Source organism: Globicephala melas, chromosome 18, assembly GCF_963455315.2.
Source record: "Globicephala melas chromosome 18, mGloMel1.2, whole genome shotgun sequence".
In the NCBI taxonomy this organism is placed as follows: domain Eukaryota; kingdom Metazoa; phylum Chordata; class Mammalia; order Artiodactyla; family Delphinidae; genus Globicephala; species Globicephala melas.
In genome coordinates, this window is record NC_083331.1 from 64,634,260 (window position 1) to 64,652,110 (window position 17,851).

Consider the following 17,851-nt stretch of genomic DNA (forward strand, 5'->3'; position numbering starts at 1 on the left):
GTCTTAACAACACACTGCAAGTTGAAGGTGGGTCTGCTGAGCACCTGCAGAAGCAGTGAGGGTGGGGTGCAGGACGTGCATGTGCACATGTGCCTGAGAGATTTCAGATTGGACTTTGCACATGTTTCAACTTCATGGGTTCAGATTCCCATACAGCACAGAACACTCATTTTGCAGACCCTCTACGTTTCATTCTGAGGGGTGCTCAGCACATTGTGATACGAGTGCTGTCAAGGAACATCCAGGAAGTTTGAGGGGAAAAACATCTGGAATATTTCTGGCCTAGGGAGATCTACCAGGGAAAGGTGTAGGTCACTTCTATTTTCTCATCTTCTAGGAGTAAAGAAAACTCCTACATGATACTGTCACTTTCTCCCTAATTCTTTGTTGTTTAGAATTAGGTCCAGTCGCCCCCCTATGCTTCCTGTACCTTCTAGAAGATGAAATTGTCATCAGGACAAATCAAGAATTCACAGTAACCCTAACACTGTAGTGAATGGTGCTTGAAGGTTTACAAAGTATTTTCAGAGATGAGATGTGTGAAAGCACTAAGCACTGTACATGGCGTGAGAAAGGTGCTTGATGAGTAACATTTGGGTCACGTACATTTCTAACAATGGTCAGGTGGTAGTATCTCCTATAGATGTGATAACTGAGGTCTGGTTTAAGGGTTATCCATTGTCATGCAGCTGCCTGTAATTCTTTCTGGAACAAGGTGGGAGTGGGGTTGATGGAGGGAGGGAGGGGAGGTCTGGTGTTCTTGCCCACTGAGATGCGTGGCTCACATGGGAAGAGGTTTCCGACTGTATATGATATCTTTCCATCAAAACTTTATCTCTGGGCATTAAATTATGGGTGCATTTTTCCTGATTTATACTTTTCTGCATTTCTGCATAAAATTACTTGTAAAATATTTAATCCATCAGTTAAAGAAAACATGTCCCAGTATCTAAGTAATTCTTTAGAAAGGTTTATTTAAAATGTAGCCTAAGTTCCCTCTGTCACTGTTTCATCTCATTCCTCCTCCTTAGAAATGAACAGCAGTACCTTCCACTGTTCACAGAGTAGGAAATAGTCCACGGTCACAGAGCTGGCTGAAGAATGGGCAGAGTTGGAGTTCACATCTAGGTTTAGGGATGATGAAGTCTGTGTTCTGAACTTTTCCTAAGTACTTATATTGTATGTGAACATACAGAAGCTGCCCTTGGAGCCCTATATTTTTTTATGCCTGAAATTCACACAGCACTTTCATTTACTAGAGTGAGACCTTCCTTCTGAAGACCTGATAATAATTTGAGATTCCCTGTATAACCTAGGCACAAAATGGCCAGGAATCTCCCAAACCCTTTTGGTCTTTTGACCTTAGGCATTTCACATCTAAGAGAGATGTCCCCACCTGTGTGTCAGTCTTCATTTAAAAAGTGTCTTATAATAGGGTTCAACATCCTCATTTTACAGGTGAGGAAACTAAGGCCCCTTAGAAGGAAGATGGTCTTCTATATATAACTAGTGTTAAGCTAGTTTGCAGCAGATACACAATTAGAAATCTGTTCTTTCAGTATATGTTTTAAATCAACTGTAACATAAATACAAAAGCAGGGATAGGTCACAGAATTAGAAATCCTGTGATTCCTGATCTAGTAATCCTGCACCTACTTTAACAAGATTAATGTTAAGTTACATTTGTATAGTTCTTTATAATTTATTGTACATTCTTCTCACATGTATGATTGCACTTAATCCTCATCATGGTCTTTTATCCCAGGTCATGGATGAGGAGACTGGGTCCAGGGCTCACCTAAGGTCACAGAACTGGTCCAGGGAGCGCAGGGGGTGAATTGGTGGGGGAGGCTGAGTTCCGCCCTAGGCACTCTGCTCTGTGTCAAGCCTGAGAACGCTGCTTCTTTCATGTGGTAGCCAAGGCGGGCCAGTCACCCAAGTTCACAGGGTGGCAGAACATCACTCTTGGATTTCAGTCCTGCCACTGGCTCAGGTCACCTCTACAGAAAGACATAAGGAAATACGTACCTTGATTCCCATCCTAGTTGAATATCCTCTTGACATTATTTCTGCATATGCTCAGTCTTCTTCGGAGAACAACCTGTCAGACTGTCAACTTTTTAAACGTGCAAGCATCAGATATCAATGCACTGTTCAGAGCTGTAACACAGGGAGGACTAGCCTAAGTCAAGCTTTTCACTCTAACAAAACAGAATTCATTCGTTTGAAAAGAAAACATCTGGGGAGAGGTGCTTCCAAGCCACGTTTTCTTGACCCCATAGTTGCTTCTCTGAAAACGTTGGTGCAGGCAAGCTGAATCAGTCTGATTTACCCTTTTAGATGATCCGTGAAATCGCAGAGAAAGTACTTTTTAGATACATAAAGCTGAATGATGCATTAGTTTGCTAGGGCTGCCATACAAGGACCACATAGTATGCAACTTAAACAATGGACATTTATTTCCTCACAGCTCTGGAGGTTGGAAGTCTGAAGTTAAAGTGTTGGTAGGGTTGTTTTCCTCTGAGGCCTCTCTCCTTGGCTGGGAGGTGCTGTCTTCTCTCTGTGTCTTTGCATGGTCATCCGTCTGTGTGCCTGTGTCCTAATCTCTTCCTATAAGGACACCAGTCATATTAGATTAGGGCCCACGTATATGACTTCACTTTAACTTATTTGCCTCTTTAAAGATCCTGTCTCTAAATACAGTCACGGAGAGAGGCATGGATATATATACACTAACAAACGTAAGGTAGATAGCTAGTGGGAAGCAGCCGCATGGCACAGGGATATCAGTTCGGTGCTTTGTGACCGCCTGGAGGGGTGGGATAGGGAGGGTGGGAGGGAGGGAGACGCAAGAGGGAAGAGATATGGGAACATATGTATATGTATAACTGATTCACTTTGTTATAAAGCAGAAACCCCAATAAAGATGTTAAAATAAATAAATAAATACAGTCACATTCTGAGGTACTGGGGGTTAGGACTTCAACATATAAAATAGAAGGTGACAGGACTCAGCCCATAACAAAGGGTGAATGCCTGTCATTCAGTTTCTTCTGTGATGAAGCAGACATGACTGAGGTTTTTTGGAAGTATCTTTGTTCCCAGTGTGTAACAGAGGTGTCATTTTATCTACTAATGAAATCACTAGATACAACCCAAAAGTTATGAAATCCTAATATCCTAGGAGCCTGGACCAGTTTGAATAGGCTGCAGGAGGCACTTAGCAGCGATGTGGCCTTATGTCCCCCAAGGTCTGTGAGCCTCAGGGTCCTCACCTGTATGCAGTGCAGGGATTACAGCACTGCTTAGCTTCTTCACACTTATTACAGGGATCAGATGAGATAGCAGATGCCTAAGTGCTTTCAGATGAGATAGCAGATGCCTAAGTGCTTTGAGAATATAGAGCGTTTTATGGGATTTTTTAAAAGGCTATAGACTAAACCCTTCCCTCCCAATAATAATAAAAAAAATGCATCCACAGTTCTTTTAAGTAGCTTTAGAGACTCTAAATAATTAAAATGTATTATTTTTAATAATCAGTTTTTAAACAAATGATATACCTAACGCTACAAAATTCAAAAACTTTACTTTTTAAAAAAAATCTGTACATTTTTTATTTCATACAGTTGTCATGTTTAAGAGAATTTGGCATATTGGAATAGTGAATACAATTTAAAATATCTAGTTACTAATTTACACTTGTGATTTTAAGATGAAAAGTATAAAAATATTTTATCACAACTTATATACTATATTTAAGAGTCTACATTGTTAGAGTTGGTTTTTTTAATCTTTATTGGAGTATGATTGCTTTACAACGTTGTTTTCTGCTGTATAACAAAGTGAATCAGCTATATGTATACATATATCCCCACATCCCCTTCCTCTTGCATCTCCCTCCCACCCTCCCTATCCAACCCCTCTGTGTGGTCACAAAGCACTGAGCTGATCTCCCTGTGCAATGCAGCTGCTTCCCACTAGCTATCTATTTTACACTTGGTAGTGTATATACGTCCATGCCACTCTATCACTTCGTCCCAGCTTCCCCTTCCCCCTCCCCTTCCCCATCCTCAAATCCATTCTCTACATCTGCGTCTTTATTCCTGTCCTGTCCCTAGGTTCATTAGAACCACTTTTTTTTTTTTAGATTCCATTTTTATGTAAAAACTTTACTTTTTTAAATAGAATTTTAAAATTTATGAATAAGTCACTCTGCGACTCCTGTCATCACACAGCTCCTCCCCCAGGATGGAGCCCCAGCACAATTGCTGACTGTTCTGTTGACATGTTCTGTGCATCGGTAAGAACTTGTGCATATGTGGCCTTCCTTGTTTTTAAGTGCAAATGATAGTTGTTCCTTGATTTTTCATTTAAATATCTCAGATTATATTAATACATAGTTACTTCATTGTTTTTAATGGCTAGATAGTATTTATGCTCTCTCCATTCCCTACTCCTCATTTTCCTTTTTTTTTTTTTTTTGGCGGTACGCGGGGCTTTCACTGCTGTGGCCTCTCGCGTTGCGGAGCACAGGCTCCGGACGCGCAGGCTCAGCGGCCATGGCTCACGGGCCCAGCCGCTCCGCGGCATGTGGGATCCTCCCGGACTGGGGCATGAACCCATGTCCCCTGCATCGGCAGGCGGACTCTCTACCACTGCGCCACCAGGGAAGCCCTCATTTTCCCTTCTAATGAACTGTTACAGTTTTATGTTTTCTCCCCCAAAGAAGGAACTCTCACATTCACTTACTACTTGTATTCTTTTTGATAATTTATCACTTTCTGCATTTCATCTTTAATCATTCCTTCCTTCCTTTGGTTTATTTTGTTGTTTCTTCTTACTTCTTGAATACGTTTGTTTTCTTTCTTTTTTATTAATATAAATATTTTAAGGCTGTGAACTTTTCTCTGAATACTGTTCTAGCTATATCCCATAGGTTCTGGTGTGTAGTGCTTTCATCATAGTTAGGTTTTTATTTATAGATTCTGCAATTTTGTTGTCATTTTCTCTTAGGCCTAAGAATTATTTGAGAAAGAGATCTTTAAAATTTCCTGTGGATAGAGGATTTTTTTGTTTGTATGTTTTCTAGTTTACTCATTTCATTGCCTTATGATAAAAAAAAAAGTCCTCTATACCATTTCCACCCAGAAACAGTGTTTAATAGTCCTTTAAGTTCTAGTTTATAGGTAATTTTTTTGTGAATGTTCTTTCGGCATTTAAAAAGATGGACTATTGGCTATTTAAGGTATAGAGTTTAATTTTTAATTATAGTGGTTTTATTAATTATTTAGGTTTTCTCTATTCTTATTTATTTTGGTCCATTTGATGTGACTTGGACCTAGAGAAGTGAATTAGTCTCATACTGTACCAAGTTCCATTTTATAGTTCTTATAATTTGTTTTGATTAATTTCAGTGCTATAAATTTTCAGTCCCTGGATATTCATGACTTAGGTTTTTCACTATGAATTACATTTTCTACTAAAGTGCCTTTTTTTGTTTTGTTTTAAATTTTATTGGAGTATAGTTGATTTACAATGCTGTATTACTTTCAGGGTGCACAGCAAAGTGATTCAGTTATACATATATTCATTCTTTTTCAGATTCTTTTCTCATATAGGTTATCACAGAACATTGAGTAGATTTCCCTGTGCTATTCAGTAGGTCCTTGTTGGTTATCTATTGGGTTGGCCAAAACGTTTCTTCAGTTTTTTCCGTAAGTCAGCTCTAGTAGTACTTAGTTGTCTTTAACTTCATTCAAAACAATTTTGTTACATTGTATTGTGACAGCTGTCACATCAGCGTGCATTTAAAAAACTTAAAATTGGTGAATTTTTGTGTAGCTATTTTAATATTGAAGATTGAAGAAAAAAGCAACATTTTTGGCATATTATGCTTTATTATTTCAAGAAAGGTAAAAGCGCAATTGAAATGCAGAAAAACATTTGTGCAGTGTATGGAGAAGGTGCTGTGACTGAATGTATCAAAAGTGGTTTGTGAAGTTTCATGCTGGAGATTTCTTGCTAGATGATGCTCCACGGTTGGGTAGACCAGTTTAAGTTGATAGCAATCAAATCAAGACATTAATTGAGAAAAATCAACGTTATACCATGCAGGAGATAGACGACATACTCAAAATATCCAGATCAAGCACTGAAAATCATTTGCACCAGCTTGGTTATGTTAATCGCTTTGATGTTTGGTTTCCACATACGTTAAGCACAAAAAACTTTCTTGACCATATTTCCACGTGTAATTCTCTACTGAAACTAATGTAAACGGTCCGTTTTTAAAACAAATTGTGACGGGAGATGAAAAGTGGATACTGTACAGTAATGTGGAACAGAAGAGATTGTAGGGCAGTTGAAATGAACCACCACCAACCACACCAAAGGCACCGGTGGTCTTCATCCAAAGAAGGTGATGTTGTGTATATGGTGGGATTGGAAGGGAGTCTTCTATTATGAGCTCCTTCCAGAAATCCAACGATTAATTCCAGCAAGTTCGGCTGATGCCACAATCTTGGCTCTCTGTTCACCAATGCCAAAAAAAAATACAAAGAGAAATTTTAGCAGAACAAGAAAAAGTAGCTTTTATTCTTTACCAGGCAAAGAGAGGACACAGCAGGCTACCACCTCAAGAACTGTGGCCCCCCCCATCCCTGGGGAATAGGGAAAGGTTTTATAGGCTAAGACTCCATGGTCTGGGGTAGGTGATAAGGCTCAAACTAATGAAGGTCTTGCATTTCCTTCTTCTGCAAATTTATGGCCAAAAGCTGGCATCAGGTGGCTCAGCAACCAGGTCGGGTGTCCCTGAAGTTATCAGCCATAATCTTGCTTTTGAAATGCAGAATGCTACAGGGGAGTGTAGGGGGAGAAGAATGCCAGGTGCAGAGTATAATTCATATGGAGTCAGAGAGTAATTGGCTTTGTTTAGCTTTGTGAAGGACAAGTCTAGCTACAAGTGTGTGTTAGTAGTAACAGCTAAAGACTAACCAAGACTGCTTAACTCTTGCAGGCCTGTTTGGCTGGTATGTGCCTAAGGCCATTTACTCATTTCTGGTTTTGCTGCAACACTGCTCCCAATGAGACCAACTGAAAGCAGCACTTGACGAAAAGCATCTGGAATTAGTCAACAGAAAATGCATAATCTTCCATCAGGATAATGCAAGACTGTATGTTTCTTTGATGACCAGGCAAAAACCATTACAGCTTGGCTGGGAAGTTCTGATCCATCTGCCATATTCACCAGACATTGCATCTTCCGATTTCCATTTATTTCGGTCTTTACAAAATTCTCGTAATGGAGAAAGTTTCAGTTCCCTGGAAGACTATAAAAGGTACCTGGAACAGTTCTTTCCTCAAACAGACAATAAGTTTGGGGAAGATGGAATTATGAAGTTACCTGAAAAAAGGCAGAAAGTAGTGGAACAAAACGGTGAGTAATTTTCAATGAAGTTCTTGGAGAAAATGTCTTATTTTTACTTAAAAACTGAAGGAATTTTTTTGGCCAGCCCAAAATTTTACATATAGAAGTGAGTGTATGTTAATCCCAAGCTCCTGATTTATCCCTCCTCCCCCGACATTTCCCCTTTGGTAACCAATAGTTTGTTTTCTATGTCTGTGAGTCTATTTATGTATTGTAACTAACTTCATTTGTATTATGTTTTTAAGATTCCACATGTAAGTGATATCACAGGATATTTGTCTTTTTTTGTCTGACTTACTTCACTTAGTATGATAATCTCTAGGTCCACACATGTTGCTGCAGATGGGCATTATTTATTTCTTTTTATGGCTGAGTAATATTCCATTGTGTATATATGCCATGTCTTCTTTATCCATTCATCTGTCAAAGGACATTTAGGTGCTTCCATGTCTTGGCTATTGTAAGTAGTGCTGCAATGAACATTGGGGTGTATGTATCCTTTTGAACCATGGTTTTCTTCAAATATATGCCCAGGAATGGGATTCCTGGATAATATAGTAGTTCTATTTTTAGTTTTATAAGGAACTTCCATACTGTTCCCCATAGTGGTTGTACCAATTTACATTCCTACCAATAGGGTAGTAGGGTTCCCTTTCCTCCACACCCTTGCCAGCATTTATTGTTTTAGGCTTTCTGATTATGTCCATTCTGACCAGTGTGAGGTGATACTTCATTGTAGTTTTGATTTGCATTTCTCTGATAATTAGTGATGTTGAGCATCTTTTCACATGCTTTATGGTCATCTGTGTGTCTTCTTTGGAGAAATGTCTATTTAGGTCGTCTACCCACTTTTTGATTGGGTTGTTTGGGTTTTTTTCTTTTTTTGATACTGAGCTATATGAACTGTTTGTATATTTTGGAAATTAATACCTTGTTGGTCATCACATCATTTGCAAATATCTTCTCCCAGTCTGTAGGTTGTCTTTTCATTTTGTTTATTGTTTCCTTTGCTGTACAAAGCTTCTAAGTTTAATTAGGTCCCATTTGCATATTTTTGTTTTTATTTTCATTACTCTAGGGAGTGGATCAAAAAAGACATTTCTGCAATTTATGTCAGAGTTCTGCCTATGTTTTCCTCTAAGAGTTTATAGCCTTACATTTTTTTGTGTGTATGGTGTTTGAGAATGCTCTAATTTCATTCTCTTACATGTAGCTGTCCAGTTTTCCCAGCACCACCGAATTAAAGAGACTGTCTTTTCTCCATTGTACAGTCTTGCCTCCTTTCTCATAGGTTAATTGACAAAACTATAGGTGTGTGGATTTATTTCTAGGCTTTCTATCCTGTTCCATTGATCTATATTTCTGTTTGTGCACCAGTACCATACAGTTTTGATGACTGTAGCTTTGCAGTATAGTCTGAAGTCAGGGAGCGTGATTCCTCCAGCTCCATTTTTCTTTCTCAGGATTGCTTTGGCTATTCAGGGTCTTCTGTGTTTCCATACAAATTTAAAAATTTTTTGGTTCTAGTTCTGTGAAAAGTTATCATTGGTGATTTGATAGGGATTGCACTGAATCTGTAGATTGCCTTGGGTAGTATAGTCATGTTGACAATATTGATTTTTCCAATCCAGGAACACGGTATATATTTCCATCTGTTTGTGTCACCTTCGATTTCTTTCACCAGTGTCTTATAGTTTTCAGAGTACCAGTCTTTTGTCTCCTTAGGTAGGTTTATTTCTAGGTATTTTATTCTTTTTGATGCAATGATAAATAGGGTTGTTTCCTTAATTTCTCTGATTTTTTGTTAGTATATAGGAATGCAAGACATTTCTGTGTGTTACTTTAGTATCCTGTGTTAAGGAATTCATGGATGAGTTCTAGTAGTTTTCTGGTGGCATCTTTAGAATTTTCTATGTATAGTATTTTGTCATCTGCAAACAGTGCCAGTTTTACTTCTTTCCAATTTGGATTCCTTTTCTTTCTTTTTCTTCTGATTGCCATGGTTAGGACTTCCAAATCTATGTTGAATAAAGGTAAGAGTGGACATCCTTGTCTTGTCCTGATCTTAGAGGGAATGCTTTCAGCTTTTCACCATTGAGTATGTTGTTAGCTGTGGGTTTGTCATATATGGCCTTTATTATGTTAAGGCAGCTTCCCTCTATGCCCACTTTCTGGAGTTTTTATCATAAATGGGTGTTGAATTTTGTCAAAAGCTTTTTCTGCATCTCTAGAGATGATCATATGGTTTTTACTCCTCAGTGTATCACACTTATTGATTTGTGAATACTGAAGAATCGTTGCATCCCTGGGATAAATCCCACTTGATCATGGTGTATGATCCTTTTAATGTGTTGTTGGATTTGGTCTGCTAGTATTTTGTTGAGGATTGTTGCATCAATGTTCATCAGAGATATAGCCTGTAATTTTCTTTTTTTGTGGTATTCTTTGTCTGGTTTTGGAATCAGGGTGATGATGGCCTCATAGAACGAATTTGGGAGTGTTCCTCCCTCTGCAGTTTTTTGGAAGAGTTTCAGAAAGATAGGTGTTAATTCTCTAAATGTTTGATATAATTCTCTTGTGAAGCCATCTTGTCCTGGAGTTTTTGTTTGAAGTTTTAAAATCACTGCTTCAATTTAGTACTTGTGATTGGTCTGTTCATATTTTCTATTTCTTCCTCGTTCAGTCTTGGAAGGTTGTACCGTTCTAAGAATTTGTCCATTTCTTCCAGGTTGTCCATTTTATTGGCATAGAGTTGCTTGTAGTAGTTTCTTATGCTCCTTTGTATTTCTGTGGTGTCAGTTGTAACTTCTTTTTCATTCTAATTTTATTGATTTGAGCCCTCTCCCTTTTTTCTTAATGAGTTTGGCTTAAGGTTTTTCAACTTTCTCTTTTCAAAGAACCAGCTTTTACTTTCATTGGTCTTTTCTGGTTTTCTTCGTCTCTACTTCATTTATTTCTGCTCTGATCTTTATGATTTCTTTCTTTCTACTAATTTGGGTTTTGTTTGTTGTTCTTTCTCTAGTTACTTTAGGTGTAAGGTTAGGTTGTTTATTTGAGATTTTTCAAATAAACTTCCCTCTTCAAACTGCATTTGCTGCAGCCCATAGGTTTTGGCTTGTGTTTTCATTTTTCTCTAGGTATTTTTTGACTTCCTCTTTGATTTCTTCAGTGATCCATTGGTTGTTTAGTAACATATTGTTTAGCCTCCACGTGTTTGTGTTTTATACATTTTTTTTTCTGTAATTGATTTCTAATCTCATAGTGTTGTGATCAGAAACGATGCTGGATTTCAGTTTTCTTAAATTTACAAAAAATGACAGTTAGATGCCCTGAAGCAGGTGGCAATGCCTTAACCATTTGCATGTTGTCAGGTCCAAGGACCTCTTCCATCCTTGTCAAGGGGAGTGCTAACCTTCTCTTCTTTCATACAACACTCCTTTCATACAACACTCAAGTGCCTTTCTTTGATTCATTTAATGAATCCAACGTGGTTCAAAACTGAAATTAAGTCCCCAGTTTTCATTTGCCTGATATGTCTTTTTTTTTTTTGCGGTACGCGGGCCTCTCACTGCTGTGGCCTCTTCCGTTGCCTGCCAGCACAGGCTCTGGACGTGCAGGCTCAGCAGCCACGTGGCACATGGGCTTAGTTAGCAACTTAAGTTAGCAACTTAGCAACTAAGCCCATGTGCCACAGCCTGCCAGCACAGGCTCCGGACGTGCAGGCTCAGCGGCCACGGCTCACGGGCCCAGCCGCTCCGCGGCACGTGGGATCCTCCCGGACCGGGGCACGAACCCACATCCCCTGCATCTGCAGGCAGACTCTCAACCACTGCACCACCAGGGAAGCCCGCCTGATATGTCTTTGATTGTCTTTTGATATCAGATTGTAGATGTGTCTCCTGCAATGGCAAGTATTATAGTTAGGTTTAGCTCTGAGATTTAATCTTAGCCCTTAGGGGTATGTTTTATCTTAGTTCTGTTATGCTTTCAGTTTTTTAAAAAACCTTTTATTTTGTAGTCTGTAATTTTTGTTTTTTTGTTCATTATTTTGTGTGTTGCTTTCATTTCTTCCAGGAATACTTTATTTCCTTATTATTGACTTCACATTATAAACCTTTCTCCATTTCTCCATTCTACCAACAAATTTTAGTGTTTAAATGGTTTTTCTTCTACTGTTTACCTTCAAATCTTTAAAAATACTTAAACCTCTATTATTTTACTTACCTGTGTTAAATGATACTTTTTGCATCTCTAGTTGACTAAAGTTTGTTCCGTTTGTTCCTTGTATACTGTTTTTAAAAGTTTGGGTTGTGAGTCCTTAGTGGGCCTGTGAAATCTATTTAGTCAGTCATGACCAGCATGTTTTAAGAAATTAAATAGAAAAGAATGGAATGGACGAAGAATAGCAATGTATCTTTCCTAGCAATAGTAAATATTTCATTAAATTCCTTTCAGGATAGATGAATATAAATATAGACAGTGAAATCTGTACTGGTACTCAATGTAAATTTAAATGTATTTACTACTGTGGGTGGCAGTACAAATAAAAGTTTGAAAACAAGGCTCTATATCATCTAGTGCATTGGAGTTAGAATCCCTGACTTATTGTAAATATAGTTAACCCTTGAACAGTACAGGTTTGAACTGCACAGGTTAACTTGTATTCACCTTTTTAAAAATTTGTACTGCAGTACTACATGATACACAGTTGGTTCAATCTGTAGATATGGAGGGTGGCTGCAGTGTTATATACAGAGTGTCTAGAGGATCAGCACCCCAACCTCTGTGTTGCTCAAGGGTTAACTGTATGAAATATTTACCTGCTGCAGCTCTAATGTGATAAAACTTGATCTTCTTTCCTGGATTCTTAAAGGATTCTTTCTGTATTTTGAAGGTCATTAGTTTTTCCTAGGACATCATGCACTCTTGACCTCTAGATTCAAGTCTGTTATTTCTAAGCATTTGCTTGAATTACATCTTTGAATTTATTTGATTAGACTCTCCTCTTTACAGCAATCTATAATGTATATGTTGCTGTCCTTTGTCTATTTTATAAAGCTATTATCTCCTTAATCGTTTTAAATTTTTCATTAATTTACAGTTATTTGCCTTGCTTTCTCAATCCTATCCTCCATGTCTCATGTTGTTTTTTCAGCAGTGACTAATCTTCATGCTGCCTTTTAGAATGATCATTTCTTTGATGTTTTCATTTTTCTCTTCCATTTCACTTTCAGCCTCTGTCAACTCATGTTTCATCATTGTTGCTGTGCCATGTTTTCCTGTACTCTTGGATGTCCACAGGTTGACTGTTCTACTACATTTTCTTTGAATGTATTGTTATATTTTTTTTTATAATTTTCATCTTTTCAGTATTTTCTCATCCATCATATGCTCATGTTACTCCTTGTCTTCATTTTTGTTTGTGTATTTTACAGATCCTATACTACTTTTTTATTACTGTTATTCCTACTACTCACCTTTGAATTGAGTTTTTTTTAGACCATATATCTGTGGGATAGTTGTGGCTAGGGCATCATTTGAGACTAAAGGGAATTCTGTGCTTAACACAGAAGTTCCACATGGCCTAGAGAGAAAAAATAAGCAAGTGAGAGAAATCGAGAACACCTATTCATTTAGCCTGTATTCCTCCCTAGCCTGCAGAGATGGGCAGTCAACGGTGCCTGCATTTCAAAATCTCTCTTCTCCTAGGACCTCACCAATCTACATGCTTCAGGCAAAGATATTGATTCTATATGATTCCTCACTGGCATTTGCCCCTTAGTCGGAGAGCTATGATCTGCTACCCTTACGTACCATCTCTGTCATGCCACAGCCCACTGGATCCAGTTGCTTAATGTAGCCTGTCCAGATATTTTGTCACTTGGAATTTCAAATGACTCCTGATTTCATCAAAGATTGGGCTTATTTTTTATCTCCCAATATCCTTGCTGTTCAGGGTGATTTCTGAAAGGATAAGGAGAAAAAATATTCATTGTTCCATTAAGTTAAAAGCAAAAATTCTTTCTAACTCTCCAGCAGTCTTTAACTTTGGTAATATACCTGCCAGTATGTACACAAAGTTAGACCTTTCAAGATGAGGAGTTTGAGGGTTACTGGGATCGAACTAGGGCCATGCAGTTCAGGGAGAATGAACGTATAGTCTTGAGCCAGAATTCTACATATACTGAAGCACTGATTGCTGGCTTTTATCCATGCAGGTGAGCTTTTATTGCTCTGTTGCTCTTAGTAAGATCTAATTCCATGATGGTGGTTTTATTTACAAGCTGGAGTTTAAGTGCTAGACTGTTTTAACCTACACTGGAGGAACTACAATGAACCACGCCTGAGAGAAGAAGGGGAAGAGGGCCAAGAAACACACCACTCACTGGTCTTATGTTCTGCTTACCATAAATTGAATATTTTTGGCATTATCTCTTTTAATCTTCACGACCATTCTGAGCTGGAATTATTATCCCTCAGATGGAGAAACTGAGGCAGAAGAACCTAGGTAACTTCTCAAAGTCACAGATTAGAAACAGTAATTTTTTTAACCACTTTTCTGCCACCCAGGTTACCATGTTCACTGAGCTAAATGTGTCTCAACTGGGCTTCTTTTAAGATAAAACTACAAGATTCACAAAAGGCCTCTGAGATGTTCTGTTTTCATCAATCTGACTGATGCTGCTACTTTCCATGGACTAAGGGGCCACGTCTCTTGAGCAGCATCATAATCACAACCAACACTTAGCTCAGCATGTTTTAAACCTGCAGTTTGTGGCCATCACTTAGTTCCTATGAGGTAGGTCATTGTCTCATTTCACAAATGCAGTAGCCCGTGCACAGAAAGCTTAAATGATTTTTCCAGGGTCAGCAGTGGTTCCAGAAGAGAGAAAGAGGTGAGATTGGGCCTCTCCATTCAGGCTCAGCCCATACACAAGGACTCTGCTAACAAGCGTTCAGTCATCTCGACCCTCTTCATAACCCACCCTATGAAAAAGACACCTTCTTTCACTTCTGCTGTCAGCCAGAGTGCAGTCTACAACATGAGAAAGAGAAGGGTCAAATCAAGGCTTTTATACACAGAAAGCTTGTTTTCAGTATTTGGTTTCAATTATTGCAGACCATGAAGCAAAGGCCATTTTGGTTAAAAGGTGCTAGTAATAACATTTTCTGGGCTTCCCTGGTGGCGCAGTGGTTACGAGCCCACCTGCTAATGCAGGGGAGACGGGTTCGAGCCCTGGTCTGGGAAGATCCCACATGCCGCAGAGCAACTAAGCCCATGTGCCACAACTACTGAAGTCCGTGCTCTGCAACAAGAGAAGCCACTGCAATAAGAAAGCCCGCACACTGCAACAAAGAGTAGCCACTGCTCGCGGCAACTAGAGAAAGCCTGTGTGCAGCAACAAAGACCCAACACAGGCAAAAATAAATAAATTAAAAAAATTTTTTCTTTTAAAAAATTACATTGAGAAGAGTTATGGGGAAAGGAACTAGGTGATTTTGGGAGGACCGTCAAGCAGTAGAAAGTTAAAAGTATTTCCATTTGTCTTTTGGCTGTTATTAGTTTCACCAAGAGAGTACATAATAGATAACCACACAACATATGGCTAGCTTTAAAAAATGGAGGAGAGAGATCATATGCAATTAGCCTCCCCCCAAAGGCCTTGTTTTTTTAAATTCTTGCATTATAATGGAAATAGCCTCAGATTTCACCCAGTGGGGTCCGCGCATTCTTGGAGAATTTCTTATTTTTCTGCTTAACTTAAGAGACATTTTAATATATAGCATTTCATATTCAGTGCTGTTTGGAGGCGGGTAGCAAGTATGCAAGCAACAAGAGAAAAAGAAAGTACACTTGATATGAAGGTGGGTGTCTCAGTGCTTTTCCATTTCATGTGTGATGTCCATTATCTCTCGTGATAACTTTGTTGACAGCACCCACAAATGTATTTGGTCCCAGGTTTTATAAAACAGATCCATAATCCTATGTTTAGGCAACCCAGATCCTGACACAAGTCAGCCTCAGATAGATGGTACATTTTCTGTTATAAAGAACTCAAAACATTTCACATTCTTCTTTGGGGGAAAAAAATGACATTTGAAGTCCTTTCTCAAAGAAATACATTTTGAGATAACAGCTCACAAACCTTGACATTATTTCATTTTGTTCTGCACATCTGTCAAGGAACTGAGATACACTACAGCTACTAAAAACTGATGATTGTGGAACAGAGAAACTTGACAGCATTTCATTTCCTTTATGTTCTGATTATACATTTAGCAGAAAACCTTTATTTCTTCCAGTTCAGCTAGAAATTGGTAGAATTCAAGAACTCAAAGGCCTGGCAAAGACCTGTCTTATTATTTGGTATCATCTTTCTTTTTCGAAGTTGCTTGGTTGAGTCTTTGTTAAAGCTTTTGATTCTCTTTTCATTCCTGTGACCCATCATCCACAGATCACATTTCTATAGGCCCTATAAGTGCTCTGCTGCACAAATTAAATGCCAGCATATTTCATACATATATGCCAGTGTTTCAATGCTTGTCAGTACAAGTTTATAAAATATAGGGATGACAACCTGATATTAACATCCAAATCTGGTGTGCTCACTTTATGTGTGAAAATGAGAAACCCTTTTCAGCCTAGATTTCCCAGCCTGTCACCCTGTTTTTAATATATCTCCAGGTTTTGAGTCAGTAAAATGATTCTGCTTATCAATTTAATATAGTGATAAAACATATCTGTGAATCAGAATGATCAGAACTCAAGTGGATCTACAGGTTGTTTGGTATTAAGCTCAGCCCCATTGAGGGTTTTAATGGGGCTACTTCCTCCATAGAATAAATACATCCCTGGTTTTTTAAATTGTGGCTCCAGTAGTGATATGATTGCTTCACATAAAGAAGTGGACCTAGAAATGCACTGCCTTAGGGAGGAGGACTTTAAAACTTTTAAACATGTTGTTTCTGTCTTTTTTCCCCTCAGGTGCACTTCAAAATGACATAGACAGATATTACTCACAGTGACCATGTGGTTATGAACGCTTCCCATGGACAGCCCTCAGCCTTAACAATTTTTAAGTCAGCACCGTGATTCTCCCATGAGGTCAAGTCTATTCCAAAGGTATTTCTCCAATAGTTTTTGCTCTGCATAAGCTACACTGTACTTTCTTTACACCAGCAACGAATACTTACACATACAAGATGTTCGTTTATTTGGATTATTTTCTCCAACTTCACCCAACGATTCTAAGCTCTTACAAAAGGATTATTTTTCTTACCTAAATCAGAGGTACAGGCCACCAATAAAAGCTGTCTCCCAGTTTTTGTGCCTTGACAGACTCCAGAGACAAAGCACATTTCCTAAGGTGCAAGACAAAGCTGTCACAGATGTTTCTTACTATTCCCCAAATTATATACCCCTGGTCCAATTATATCAGGGATTCTATTTAGTTGACGTGTGTGAAGTTGCCATTTGTCTCACCACTTCCGTTAACAGAACTGGGTTCCATACCCAAAGACCTCTGGTTAAAATAGTAAGAGAAAACTAATAGGAAAAACAAAAAATATACCTTAGTTTAAGTGACATTGTATGAGAAAGAGGCATCCCCTCTCCAGAAAAAAAAAAAATAGATATAGGGTTAAAATACAGAAGGACAATATTATATGTTCTAAAAGAGAAGGGAGAGAAAATATACTTTTTCAAAATAGGAGCCCTTCTAGGGGATTTCATAATGAAGGACAGATGTATGATTGATTGTCTTTTAGACTGAAGATCTTAATTTTTTTTATTGTGGTAAAATATATATAACATAAAATTTGCCATATAACCATTTTTAAGCATACAATTCAGTGTCATTAATCACATTTACAGTGTTGTGCAACCATCAATGTCTGGTTAATTTTGGGTAATTATTTTAGGACTATTCAGTTTGTTATTTCTATAGTCATTTTTGGTACAATTTATTTCTCTAGGAGTGGATCTCCTGTGAGTTTTGAACTTGACTGACATAAACTTATTCACAATATCTTATATGTTTAAACTCTGCAGCACCTATAATTGTGTGTTTTTTTTTTTTTTTTTTTTTTTGCTTTTTAAGGCTTGATTGATCCTTTCTGGTTTTTTAAACATTTTCTAGTTCATTATATTATTCTTTCTTTCCTTCAACTTTTCATTTATTTTGAGATTTTTTCCCTCAATTCTTAAACTGGAAACTTATATTAGAAAAAGAATTAAGTTAAAAATTAAGTACATAAAGCATACTTTTGTTTCCTAAGACCCACCTTAGCTGCAACCTACAAGTTTTGGTGCTTAGCACTGATCAATAACCCTAGTATTAGGTAATTTCTAATTTAACTCAATTATATCTTTTACCCATGAGTTATTCATAAGTATAATGTCCTCTAAATTTCAAATGCTAATGT

The 17,851-nt window shown here is 38.0% G+C and overlaps 1 protein-coding gene and 1 non-coding gene across 2 annotated transcripts in view; one reads left to right on the top strand and one right to left on the bottom strand.

Moving 5' to 3' along the window:
• LOC115853301 (ATP-binding cassette sub-family C member 4-like) overlaps positions 1 to 17,426 on the top strand; it is a 166,779-nt gene extending 149,353 nt beyond the window's left edge. The window contains 1 exon segment of the mRNA XM_060287854.1: positions 16,413 to 17,426. Within this exon segment, the coding sequence (XP_060143837.1) occupies positions 16,413 to 16,520 (108 nt within the window). The 3' untranslated portion in view covers positions 16,521 to 17,426.
• LOC115853482 (U6atac minor spliceosomal RNA) lies at positions 10,735 to 10,860 on the bottom strand. Its single transcript, XR_004039605.2, has one exon. It is a non-coding gene; the product is annotated as a U6atac minor spliceosomal RNA (small nuclear RNA).
• Positions 17,427 to 17,851: the final 425 nt, after the last annotated feature.